Raw genomic sequence first — 14735 nt, 5'->3', positions numbered from 1 at the left:
TTTCGTTTCTGTGTTAGGCTCGTTTGCCTTCCCTGGTTCGGTTTCTCATCCGTCCTCTATCCTTTTTCTGTGGCGTTCTCTGGCTTTTATAAAGCCAGAGGATGGTCTCTGTTGATGTGTTCGTGCCTCACGATTGTGTGGCACGAACGCCTCTGTTTCTTTGAGAAGAAACAGGGAAATAACAGTCTTGTTATTGTTGGGCTGTTCAACGTGGCCTCTGGAAGATAATGGGCAGCTGAGGAGACGTTTATGGGAGTCGTGGTCCAAAACAGTTTTGGTTTCCTGTTGAATCGGTCCCTGACTCCCTGGTCTGGAAATGAAGAAGACGATGAACAGTGGTTCAAAACGGTGCCGTTTGTATCCCTGGAAATGGCTATTGGCCCCTGAACTTCTAACATTTAACAATTGTGTCCCTGATTTCATTAAATTAATTTCAAATTCAATTAAGTCCCTAAATTTATCAATTCTTCCAATTTTTGACCAAATTGACTCTTAAATTTATAATTCAATCCTTATTAGTCCCCAAACTTTCAAATTATGTTGTCTTAACCCAATTCTCAAATATTTTTTTATTCATTCATTTTTCATCTTTTTATTTTTTTAGAAGTCAAAAATTAGGTTATGACAAATATTAGTTAGTATAAGTATATTGAATCATCTAGTTTATATCAAATTTTAAAATACATGCAATCTAATAATAATAATAATAATAATAAAAAGTAAAAAGTGATAACAATAAAATTTACTAGAAAATAAGGGGTTTTTTTTATTCTTACATATTTCATACTTTTAGTTTAGTACTTTCAACTTTAAGAAGTTGGTCCTTTATTGTAAAGAGAAATTGTTCCTTTTTAATGTAAAGGATAAAAAAATAGATAAATTATCTCATACTTTCTTGCTCCCAACACTCTTATATCATAGTTATAATGTAAAGTTTTTTTTATAATAGCTCCAATCATACATATATGAAGATGTAGATATACTATCAATTGCAAATTAAAAATAATGAAATTCAAACTCTTAACCTTATAGATGAATATTTTATAAAAAGTATCATAACTCATTTTTAACCTCTTATTTTTCAATGTATTTTAAAATAGAATTTTTAATTTTTTTTTTTCAATATGCTTTAGTCAATTTATAGCTCTTTCATTATTTTTGGCACTTTCATTTAATTTATTCTGTGTGCAACGAGTTAAGATAATAAAGATAAAAATTTTAAAAAATAATGAAAAGGAAAAACTAAAAAAAAAAATAAAGAGTAAAATGATAAGTAAAGAAAAAGCTAAGACTAAGATAAAGAAGTATTAAATAATGACAGTTCAGATAAAAAAGAAAAAACAAAGAGGGATTATCTTTTATAAAATAGTGATTCAACTAAAACAGGAAAGATGATAGTTAACTTGGAAAGTTTTAATAAGAATATTAAAAAAAACATCAATTATGGTCAAAATAAGAAGAAAAAGATTGGAAAAAATAATATCTAATCATAAAATTTCCAAAAATCAAGAATTTCATAAAACAAGAAAAAAAATCTTCAAATTAATTATTAAGTTTTATTCCCTATGGATTCAACACTATAAATAAGGGCTTAGGTCAAAAAAAAAAAAGACAAGGAAAAAACACTAGGAAGACATTAGAAAAAAAACCTAGATAACAGATAAGATAAAAAGTAAAAAATAAAAAAGCTATTCCTTAACTATCTAAAGAAATCAAAACCCTAGTTTCAAGGCATCCATCATTCCCTTCATCTTCGACAATAAAATAGATCAATATAATAATTGTACGACAATCTATATTTCTTTCTCATACATAACAGTGATTCTAGCCTACCTCCACCACCAATCAAACCTTTTTGATTTTCAAACGCACTAAAACAACAATAAAACCACTATGAATTAAAATCTGTTTGTTTTTGCATTTTAAAAACATTTTAAAATTCTTTATGCATATAATTTTTATCTTTATCATCTAAACAAATCAAACCTTAAAATGTTTTATGCATATAATTTTCAAATTCCTTGCACAAAGATTTATTAGTAGCACCAACTAAAATACCATCAACATTAATTTGTACAATGATTAAATCATGTTCTTTGTATTTCACTAATAATATTGAATTAATTTTTTCCATATTAAAGCCTTTTAAAATAAATAAATAAAATTTCTTGGTCTCTCATTCCAAGCTCTAGGAGCTTACTTAAGACCATGCAAAGCCTTTTCAGGATAAAAAAGGTTAGACTCATCAAATACAACATGCAATGATTCTTTAACTATCATATTATTATGATTATATACTCCATATGCTTTTCTAGTAGAAGAATAATCAAGAAAAATATCTTCATCAAATTTAGAATTAGATTGTCTTAAATTAACTTTCATATTTAAAATAAAATATTTTGATCCAAATACATAAAAATATGAATATTAGGTTTATGCTCAAACTAAAGCTCATATCAAGTTTTATATAAAATTGATCTAAGAAAAGCTCGGTTTGAAACATAACATGAAGTGCTTATGACTTTCGCCAAAAAATATTGGAGCAAATTATACTCATTTAGCATAATTCTTTCTATTTTTTAAAGTGATTGGTTTTTCCTTTCAACAACTCTATTTTGTTTTGAAGCTCTAGAGTTTAAAATTCATACTTAAAATCATTTTCTTCACAAAGATTTCAAATGCAAAATTTTCAGATTCTTCACCATGGTTACTTTTAATTTTAGAAATCAAACAACTTTTTTTTTTCATTTTGAATTCTTTTATAAAATTTTAAAAAAGCTTCAAGTGCTTCATCTTTGTATGCAATAAATAAAATCAATGTAAACCTAGTATAATAATCTACTATGACAAATGCATATATCTTACAACCAAGACTTGAAACACGTATAGGACAAAATATGTCCATATAAAGAAGTTACAATGCTTAATTTATGGAAACTTGTTTATCGGCTTTGAATAAGCTTTTGACTTGCTTTTCATATTGGCAAGCATCACAAATCACTTTTTTTTGTGCTCAAGTTGTGGAAGTCCTCTCGTAAGGTCTTTCATGGATAGCTTTTGAATCAATTTCATGTTAGCTTGTCCAAGTCTTCTATGTCAAATACAAGTTGAGTCCCATAAAGCATTAAAACACTTAACATTATAATCAATTAATCACATAAGTGTTTCCAAGTCTTTTTCCTATGAGAATTATTTTGTTGTCAATAGTGTGAATTATCAAGCAAAGTAAAAATTTAAAAATAACTCTGTTGCATCTATCACAAAATTGGCTACTATTAAGCAAGTTGTATTTTAAATTATAAATAAGTAAAACATGCTCGATAATAAGGGAATTTCCAATACATTTTACATTTCCCCTGGTATCATCTCCAAATGTCACATGTTTGACATTCCTCTTTTTGAAGGAGGTGAATTTGAATTAGTTACCCATCATATGTCTTGAACATTCGTTATTCAAATATCACTTGTGTGTTAACAGATACAACTACTAATTTTGTGTGGCTTATATCCTTTATCAAAGAGATCCCGATGTTAATAAATTAATATAGGGCATATGGTATGTTAATGAGATGAAAATATCAATTTTTTAAGTATTTTTTTCAAACCCTTTTTAAAACTAAAATACAAAAAAAAAATATATTAATGTTGTTTCAAAAGCATTTTTATGTTTTTGAAAAAAACTGATTTTTATTTTATTTTTTCTTTGCTTCAAATGTTTTTGACGTTTTTAGATCGTTTTAATGCGTCGATATCAAAAATAATTTTTTTTTTAAAAATTATTTCGTTATATTTTCAAGCAAAAAAACATTTTAAAAAACAATATCTACCACAATACCAAACGGACTCTAAGAGCCTCTCTATCCTCTACACCACATGCTTTCATTATTCTATTTCTTGCCAAGCCAAAACATCTTGATCTATATTTGTTTCTTAATTTTTCCAGTTTTGTTTTTAGTTATTATTAATAACTTTTTTTCATTTATTTACACAAATAATTCTTAATTGTTTTAATTAGAGACATGTATATACCTTTTGATTTATATTTAGAAGTTTTTAGTTATGTGAAAAAAAAACATCGAAAAAAGTTTACATTTTTATTTTTTTATTGATAAAAAATATTGCTAGTTCACGATTAAAGGATGTAGTGGCCGTTTGGTAGTGTGGCTGCGGGTGAGGTTCACCCGCAGCCACAGATATTGTCGTTTGGTTAAGCAAAAAACACAAGTTTATTTTGGTAGGACCCACCATAAATTATGGTTGTGCCGTGGGTTTTCTAGAAGCACAATTTTGCTGCTTCTTGCGCGGAGGAATCACTGAACAGTGTAGCCATGCTCCACTGTTCCGGCCGGACCGGGTCCGGTCCAAAGCTAAAACTGTATTGAATCGAGTCTGACCCAATAAAATAAAAAAAATTATTTTTTATTTTTAATTGTGTTTTATTCGAAAAACTAGTGTTAAACATTATTCAATAACACTACATAAATAAGACTTGATGACATAGCATTTGCAGAATTTGATCGCAATTCCAATTTTGTTCCTGAATATATTTTACCTGATGTTGTTGCGCTCTTAAGAAATCAAGAAAACTGTAGTCCTTGTTGGATGTATTTCATACGTGATGGAACAATAGATAGTTTAATGGAACAATAAAAAATATTTTATATAAAATATTATTTATTTCATGATGTAATAGCAATAGTTAAATCTATAATATTTAAATTAAAAACCATCAATATTAATATATATTTTTTTAAATTATTTTATAACCTCAATTTCAAAAGCATTCTTAACCAAACACATTAAACTACTTTTTGTTCAACCTCAATTTCAACCACAGTTTTAACCAAACGTACATAAATACCAAATCAACCTCAACTAAAAGTACTTTTTATAAAACAATTTTTTTTGAACCACAACCACAAAAGCTATCACAATACTTAACAGACTCTTAGGCATGCTCTCAAAACGGAAGTATGAAGCCTTAATTCCATCACCGACTATGGGTGATGTCTGTCGCATGCACAAGTACTGATTAAGAAAAGAACAAAAAAATAACCCTATTTCCTGTGGTGATTTCATATTTACGATGCATGGTGAGTGATATCATTGTAAATTTCAATAGTGTTTGCTTTTTTTTTTTCATCCTTACACATTTGTTTATTAGGGTTTAAGCTTGATATTCTGATTTGATTTATCTTCAATGAAATTAATATGGTGTAAAAAAAAATATTATTGATACTTGATTTTGTAAAAAAAATACAAGTTTTATTGTTTATAAAAAACTAAAACTAAAGTGACCAAATTTTGACTATAAAAAAGGAAGACTAAGATTTTTTTAACACAAAGATGCTTTTTTACAAGTTTTAGTCTTCAAGATTTTTTTTTATTTTGTATTTTTAGTTTTTTTAGTTAATATTTTTTCATTTTTATTCAAAATTTCATTTTATTTACATTACTGTTCTCTTATTTGAGAAAGAGAAGAGTTGTTAGAAAACAACAAAGTAAAGAAAAAGTGGTTGATTGTTATTATTTCGACAACAAAAAATAGTTGAGTTTAATGTCCATGAATTTCATTTGACGAAAAGAGTTCTATTTATGAGTTCTGACCCCTCATCTTGCTAAAAAAAAAAGCAAATTGGGCATTAATAATTTTTTTTTTATTCTAGTATGTTTTTAGTATAAATGAGTTTATTAAGGTTTGTGGGGTATTTATTTTATATACTTTCAGGTGAAAAAAAGGTTGAGAATGAAATTTTTGGGTCAATTTAGTTGAAGTTTGATTTTCTAGCCACCTTAGGTGGTAGAAAAATCTGCATAAATAGATTACACATTGCTTATTTTATTTATTTTTTTTAAAAATAGAGCAACCTTATCAAACAAGGGAAGAATGAACATTTTTTTATTCAACACATGTAAACTTTTCAACTTCCAATTAATTTTTTTTATTATACTAAAAAACACGTCAATGATACCAACTTTTTTTTTTTTTTTTTGTGTTAATTAATTTTTGATTTCCATGATTAACTAAAGAAAGGGCCCAAGATATACAAATTCCTTCCCATGTTGCACAGCTTTAACAAATGACACAATTTGATGGTCCGGTCCACAGTTTCTTTAATGGACCACCCAGCCCACGTTCTCTAAGCAGGCTTCACGTGGTCCTTGAATGATTTTCAACATTGCCATCTGGGCCCATGTCTAGGATTTTCTGAGCTGGGTTAACCGAAGCGAATTCTTTTCTCCCCTGAATTTTATATCAAAAACAAGCCCCTGAACAATAAATAAATAAATCCAAAAATTTCCAAACCAAAACCAGCTCACCTTCAACAAAAAAAAAAGAAGCTCAGCCACAATTCCATTTCAGATTTATCCATTAAGTTCATCATTGTCTGAATCCATAATAAGAAAAGTATTCCATTTAAAAAGCTCGTAGATAAAGATTTATAGTTAATGACATGGAAAATTTAATTAGACAACCTTCGTGGTTATCACGATAAGAAACATTATACATTGTTTCTGTCATATAAGCAAGCATTCATGGTTAGAGTGTACAACAAAGGGTTGTTCACCGGTTTTACGGGGTGTTTAGGATTGTAATTGGACTATGTTTTTGAAAAATTTAAAATTTTTTAATTTAATTTTTGGTTTTTTGAATTATTTTTTATATCAAAAATAAATTTTAAAAAATAATAAAAAAATTATTTCAATATATTTTATTTTAAAAAATAATTTCTATCTCACACACACGTACGTAGCCCACTTTAATAGTTTCATCTAACAACCAAAACACCAAAATCTGATAAAGTGAAGAAGGTATGCATATGTTGAAGTGGATCCAATCCTTTTCCAATAAAGCAATATAGTTTGCTTTGACAATTAATTAAGAAGTTTTAAATCCCGTTGAAAAGTAAACAAGGAGGACTTCAATAGTCTCAGAAAACACCCCAGTAAAATATGATATAGTGACATATGAAGACAATATGTTTGATTCCTTCTTCCCTACCGTACGTATTAATCATAGAGTAAGGTAAAATATTCATATCTACTTCATTGCAGACTATAAATGCTAGAACTGGGATCCCATTGAAATTAACAGTCGCATATAAAGGTTTTATACGATGATGCATGGTTGAAGTCGGCTTGGCAAAAGTTACAATAACTCCACCTTCTCATGTTTCTGAAGTCACAAACCACCTCATCGGTATACATAAGCACTGATCTTCCCTCTTCTTCACCTTGAACAACACCATCTAAACATGGAGGTTGGTCAGGTTTGGTCTGAAAAGAGTATGGAGCGAAAAACACCATATCGATTCTGGTTGTCCCTATCTAGGATTCAGCACTACTTATGCCAACCTAGCTTGTTCTTGTATAGGGCGTCCTCTTATCCACTTTTCCTTTTTTGTCTTTGACTCTAATCAACTCCCTCAAAAGCTAAGGGAAGTCAAAAAATGAAGAGCTAATATCTTCAACCTAATTTGGACTCTACTCATCATCTATAGTTTTTTCTTTAATCTGAACATTAACAGGATTATAATTGATTTCATTGATCACAGAATGAGATGGGAGTACTGCTGCATCTTTAATCTTATTATTACTCAAAACTAGATGATAATCTGGTTGCCTCTCATGTTTAATATATAGACCTTCTACACTCTACTCGCACGATAGTATTGTGAACATGCAAAAGCTCGAATCTAGTAGTTAAAGAATCATTGCATGTTGTATTCTAGCAAATAATAATTTGATCGAGCATTCGAGAATTTGTTTTTCAAGCAGTTAAATTCTGAGTATTATAGAGTGTGTATTTATATTAATTTAATTATTTTCTAGTTTTGTTAAATAACTTTTTTTAAAAAAAGTTTTTAAATAATCACCAACGGAATTACATACGGTATTTTTTTTGGTTATATAATAATTTTTCAAGGAAGATATCGACGGAATTACATATGAGAATTTTTGTGTGTGCATATTTTCTATTTGTAAAACTATTGTTTTTTTTTACCGATACAATTAATGATGGATGATGAAATTACCAACGCACATTATTCTGACAAACGTATTCTATCCGTGAAATAATTAATGAAATTTTTATTAATAAAATGGTAATTTTATGTTGACGACAAAATTCCATTCATAAAACTGTAAAATATTATAGTGAGTAAAATTACGACTTAACAGATTTTAATCCAAAGTGCTATTCGTGGTGACGATAGGGTAATTATTAGCAAGTCAACTGTCAATATTTATTTTCCATATTTAGCATCCTTGGTTTACTGCTTGATTTGTATTGATTTATATCCTATTTTAGTTTCCTTGATTTAAGACAGTTTCCTTGATTTAAGAGCTAATTGAAGCTTCTTCTTGTATATAAGAATATCATTCATCAGTAATGAAATACAAGAGTTGAATAACTCTCATTTTATAATTTCTCTTGTATATAATTGAAGTTTCCTTGATTTAAGACGTACTTGAGGATGCATGATTGGAAGAGGTGAACTGAGATGTATATAACTTTGGCAACTCAACATGAAAGTCATGGAAGCGAGATGACAATTTTGTAATGCGTGAGGGGCGTGTGGTTGATGGTATCAGAGCGGTTAAAATCCTAAATTTTCCATGGCCGAAGAAAATTCTTTGAGCAATGCTCAATTAAATACTACCCAAATTAACCTTGATGCCTCATCACCATACATCCTTCGTGCTTATGACAACCCAGGAACAACGTTAGTAACCTGTCTCCTAAAAGAAGAAAATTATCCCATATGGCGTCGTGCTATGACGAATGCACTCCAAGCCAAAAGCAAATTTGGCTTCGTAGATGGATCTATTACTCGTCCATCATCTGGTTCAAAAGAAGAGTCTGCATGGATCAAATGCAATTCAATGGTCCTTTCTTGGATTTTTAATTCTCTTCATCCTACGCTACATGATAGTGTGGCATTTTTTATGACAGCAGGATAATTATGGAAAGACTTAGAAGAATGTTTTTCACAAGGTAATGCTTCTCGAATTCATCAATTGAAAACTGAGATGATGAATACATTGCAACAAGGAATGATTGTCTCAGCATATTATACCAAATTAAAAGGCATTTGGGATGAACTCAACACTTATTCACAAATCCCACCATGTACCTGCGGTTCAGCAAAGGCGCTTGCTGCAGAAAAAGAAAAAGAAAACGTGCACCAGTTTTTAATGGGTTTGAATGACAAATACAAAACTGCCTGTTCTCAAATCTTGAATACAGATCCCTTGCCTTCTTTATCTCGTGTTTATGAACAGGTAGCCCAAGAAGAACGACAACAGTTAATAGTAGAGACGCGATTGCCTTCTGTTGATGCAGTAGCATTCTTGACAAACAGCTTCAGCAAATTCAATAACAGTCGCAAATTCACAAGTAACCGTGACCTCTCCAAGCTATTTTGTGACCATTGCAAAAGGATGAAGCACACCAAAGAAACTTGTTTTGAACTATATGGCTATCCGGAATGGTGGGACAAAGGGAAGAAATCATTAAAGCCAAAGAAAACCAACAATACGCAACTCATGGAGAAAACTGAGGGTAACAATACTGTTCCAATTACTGGATTGACGAATGAACAGTATGCCCAACTCATATCTATGCTCAACCTTGACAAGAGTCATGCCTCTACAGCCAACTTTGTGGGTACAACTAACTTTGCGGGTAATGCAATTTTTCTACCCATAATGAAGATGAATGAGTCTTGGATTCTGGTGCCTCTGACCATATGACATTTCAAGAAAAATTCATCTCTTCCCACACAACTATTCCTCATTTCATGCCAATTAAAATTCCAGATGGATCCTTTGTGCCAACAAAGTCACTTGGAGATGTTTCCCTTACCTCTCTTATTACTTTAAAAGATGTCCTTCACATACCATCATTTTCCTGCAATCTTATTTCTATAAGCAAATTAACTAAAGCATTAAATTACGTTGCTCATTTTTTTCCTTCCTTCTGTGTTTTACAGGACCTACCCACGAGGAAGCTGATTGGAATGGGTGAATTACGAGATGGTCTTTATTACTTTCGGGCACTCAAAATTCCTGTAGCAGCAACCAACATTACTTCTAATTTGCATATTACTCTGTGGCATCAACGTCTTGGACATTTGTCTTTTGATAGGCTGTCTCTTCTCAAGGATTTAGGTCTGTTTTCTTTTAAGTCTTTTAATAAATGTTGTGACTCTTGTCATCGCGCTAAACAAGCTCGATCTTCCTTTCCTGTTAGTGCTATCAAAACACATGAACCTTTTGAGTTAATTCATTGTGATGTTTGGGGGCCATATCAAACTCCATCTTTATCCGGGACTCATTATTTTTTAAATATTGTAGATGATTACACTAGAACTACCTGGGTTTATTTGATGCAAGCTAAATCAGAAGTTTATACTAGGTTGGTTTTCTTCATGGCCATGGTAGTTCAACAATTTGGAAAAACAGTTAAGACAATTCGTAGTGACAATGGAACTGAATTTACTAATCATAAGCTTCACTTATATTGTCAACAACATGGGATCGTAACTCAATTTTCTTGTGTTTCTACACCCCAACAAAATGGAGTCGTAGAACGTAAGCATAGACGTATTCTTGACGTTGCAAGAGCCTTACGATTCCAAGCAAATTTACCCATTAAGTTCTGGGGGGAATGCATTCTAACAGCCGTGTATCTGATTAATTATACTCCTACCCCCCTTTTGTCTGGCCAGAGTCCATATGAGTTTCTATTTTCCCGCAAACCTAATTACTCACATCTTCGTGTGTTTGGATGCCTTTGTTATGCATCTGTTCTGCCTCGATCAAAAGATAAATTTTCTGAACGTGCCACAACATGTCTCTTTATTGGATATCCCTATGGTCACAAAGGATATAAAGTCTATGACTTACATACACATAAGAGTTTTATCTCTAGAGATGTTGTGTTTTACGAACACATTTTTCCTTACAATCACCAACATCTCCCATCACATTCCTCATCTTCTCAATCTATGAATGTACCCATACCTCTACCTGTTCCTGACCATGACTCCATTGAACCTATTCCAAATACTACCACTGAACACATAGAACCACCCTCTCCACACCCAGATCATACAATTCCTACTGACCTTGATATACTTGCATTACCTACAGACACACCTGCCACTTCCACTACCATTCAACCTCCTATACCACCAACCACACGCCCCTCACACATTACAAAATGAATCCGATGTTGGATGCCTTTGTCTATCGAATAACCCAAAAAGTAGTATATATATACTGGTCTGGTCAATCAACTTAAAAAAAAAAAACCCTTGAATAAAGGCACCGGCTGCGATTGCTTTTTTATTGTTTGTATATATATATATGCGTTATATGCGTTCAGTGTTCACACCTTATTTTATTAACTAGTGGCACTCTTGAACGAGATGTTTTTGGTTCAACCTAAAAGTAGATGTTGTATAAAACGATAAATGTTAACGAATTTCACAAGCATAAGACAAAATGAATAGAATTGTAATATTATCTAATTAATTTTGAGTTATTTTTTTATTTCATCTGTTTATTTGTGTAAAATTAACTAAAATTAAATTGTTATATTTATCTTTATTCATGTTATGTATAACATCCACAACTCTCTAGTCTAGTGATAGCAATAGTGAATTCCTTACATTTATAAGAGGTCACAGACTAAATCCTCACTTTCTATAATTAAATTTAATGTCTTATTATTATTATTATTATTATAAGAAAGAGAGGGTCAGAGTAGCCCTTTGTTTATTTTTTTAGAGAGAGTTAATTCAGTCTTTTATGATAATACAACTCTCCCAGCTAACCATGTATAGGTTATATAGTTTGTTTTCGTGGTATAAAAATATTTTTTAATAAAATTAATTTTTTTATTTTAAATTGTTTTGATATACTAATATTAAAAATAAAAAAATATTATTTTAAAATAAAAAATACATTAAAAATGCTACGAAGCTAAATCATAATCCACGATAGACATCTCTACTAACATATATTGTCCGCGAGAAATGTACTATATCATCCGGAAATTGAACCTCCTTATCCCTGAGGTTTATCTCTTAAAAATAGCAATTAATTTAGTTAATTACGAGAGAAAAGAACAGGAAGAAGCATTTCAAGAAAGTGATCGTCGATCGAGATCAATGGTGCTGACTGCTGACGGAGCGTTCCATCCTCTAAATACAGTTCCATCACACTATCATATACTAACAAAAAGCTAATGATTGCTAATATTTCAGGATTATATCAGTCTCTTTCTATCAATCTATACTTAACAAAAGTACTAAGCTAGCTGTTTAACTCATCAGCTAGCTGGCCTGGGTCCTCTGATGTCATGCCTGAGGTTTCCTTCTCTCTGCTAAAATCACACTGGACGTGGTGCTTATATATATATATATATATATATATTACTTTATCGCTTTGAAGAAGCTAGAAACACTTTCCTGGATGATGTGAAATCGTGCCTCTATTAGGATTTATGATTAAATATAGGATTACACTTCACAGGTGGAAGCTAATGATGGTATATTTTGGCATACAATGAGAATAGTTAAAAGTTTGCAATCACACTATCATTGCATAATCTAGAAGGAATTGACTCACTTTAATTGTCTTTTTCTGAATGATTTGTGAGAGGAGGAGGAGTTATATTTTAAAATGTTTTTTATTTAGAAATATATTAAAATAGTAATTTTTTAAAAATATATTTTTAATATCAGCAAGTAAAATGATTCAAAAAAATACTAAAAAAATTAATTTAAAAAAAATTTCAAATTTTTATATTAAAAAATTAGTTTAAACAAATAACCATGGCTTGAAAAGCCATCTCCAGTTAGTCAAAAGAATAAAGGACAAAGATGGCTTCAATGGCCACTCATATTTCTCTCTTCTTTTCCATCTCCTAAGTCCTACCCTCTGTTATGCCGTGGACCCACAATGTCCGTTGTCTTATATAAACATCAAATAAAAAAAGTTTTTTTGAAAGTCAAAACAGTCCAAATTCCGAAATGAATGTGCTTTATCTTCCTTCCATGATTTTCTGCTCAGATACAAGTCCTGAGGATTTCGTTTGCTTTAGCTTTCTTACCTTCTCCTTTTATTCCCAGATTTATTTATTTTTTATTCTTTTTGTCAAACAAATTAAAAGCCCTAGTATATATTTACTGGGTTTCATAATCTTTCTTCAGGATTCAGTTTTGAATTTTTTTTTTCTTTTTCTAAAAGGAATCTATGGATCGCATATAGTTTAATATTACTTCATTAATACATTCTTTTTTCTTTTGTTTTTCTTTTTGATAAAAACGACCGTATGTTATAGAGATCAGGAAGCCGGTTTGTGTAGTACTTGTTGAAGAGTTCGTGAAGTCCCTGTCTTTCCTTGAACTCGATCTCATTAATAAGACTACCTCTTTGAATCGTGTTTTTTCATGAGTTATTTTTTTTCAATACAAAAATTAAATATGCAAACTTTTTCAATGTATTTTCTTACATAAAAAAAATCTAAATGTAAATAAAAAAATTTATACAAATATATAATTAAATAAATTAAGAACCATTTGTCTAAATAAATGAATAAAAAGTCATCGATGATAACTAAAAATAAATCTGAAAAAAATCAAAAGATACATGTTGATCAAAAACTTTGATCTCGTAATATAGAAAATTAATCTAGTTGTGTTTATTGAATTTATTTATTAAAATAAAATTTTTATTTAATCAAATGAAAATAAAAATAGACACACACATGAAATTGATTGAAAAAAATAAAAAGAAAAACAAATATTATGCAAGGCTGCACATGTTAGATATATTATCTAGAAATAGTTATTTTTTATTTTTAAAAATAAATTTCACTCATATAAAACATTAAAAAAAAATCATAGATGAAACATAATAATATCTTTAAAAATTCACTACAAACAAAATAATTTTTAAAAAAACCTCCATTAAAAAAAGTCTAAAAAATACAAAACAATCATAGATGAGAGGTATTTAATGAAATATAAATAAAACAATATTTTTTTAAATGACATATTAAAAGAAGGTATCAATTAAAACAAAAACAAAAACTAGAATAAAAAAAAAAGACTATGATAGTCAAGGTGTTGCAAAAACGTTTCAAAGAAACAAGGAAAACAACAATTTAGGTTATAGCCCTGATTAGGTTTAATAAGTTATTTTTATTTTAATTAAACGATAAAAAATAGGCAATAATAGTAAATGGAAATATTTTTTTTAAAAAAGATCAAGATAACTTGAAAAAAACCTTTGGAAATAAAAAATCAGATAAAAAGAAAGAAACAAAACAATTTGGCTCGAGTAAATTCGAGGTAGCGTGATAGAAATCTAACTTGGGTAATATGAGTGAGCCAAACCGGTTTAAATCGTAAAACTCATGGTCTAGATCATGAAAAATATGATATAAAAGAAAATGGAAGAAAACCACATGGGCAATCTTTTTTTTTTAAAAAAAAACTAATGTTGAATGATGAAATCAAATAAAAAAATAAACAAAAAATAAATATTGACCCACATTAATTTTTCAAACCCGTGATCCGAGTCATTAGACTAGAAGTATCATACATGGAAAAATTGCGAAGTTCAATTCCTAACAAATCAATGTTGAAGGATAAAATTGGAGAAAAACAATTACACAAAAGGATCATTAATAAAAAAAAATGATAATTAAAAAAATGAGG

General features: G+C 29.7%; 1 protein-coding gene across 2 annotated transcripts; it reads left to right on the top strand.

Annotated features, from left to right (window-relative positions):
- The first annotated feature begins 8287 nt into the window (after window positions 1-8287).
- On the top strand, window positions 8288-10374 carry LOC112323830 (uncharacterized). Of its 2 annotated transcripts, none has more exons than XM_024583395.2 (2): window positions 8288-9565; window positions 9996-10374. In XM_024583395.2, exons 1-2 carry the CDS (start codon window positions 9034-9036, stop codon window positions 10028-10030), a joined length of 567 nt encoding a protein of 188 aa, XP_024439163.2. In that variant the 5' UTR covers window positions 8288-9033; the 3' UTR covers window positions 10031-10374. The 2 variants fall into 2 exon arrangements, with proteins under 2 accessions (XP_024439163.2, XP_024439159.2); XM_024583391.2 differs by having other exon boundaries at window positions 8292-9688.
- The last annotated feature ends 4361 nt before the right edge of the window (window positions 10375-14735 follow it).

The sequence above is a fragment of the Populus trichocarpa genome, chromosome 1, assembly GCF_000002775.5.
Source record: "Populus trichocarpa isolate Nisqually-1 chromosome 1, P.trichocarpa_v4.1, whole genome shotgun sequence".
Taxonomy (NCBI): domain Eukaryota; kingdom Viridiplantae; phylum Streptophyta; class Magnoliopsida; order Malpighiales; family Salicaceae; genus Populus; species Populus trichocarpa.
Note: the sequence above shows the minus strand (reverse complement) of the source record. Positions and strands in the feature narration are given on the sequence as shown.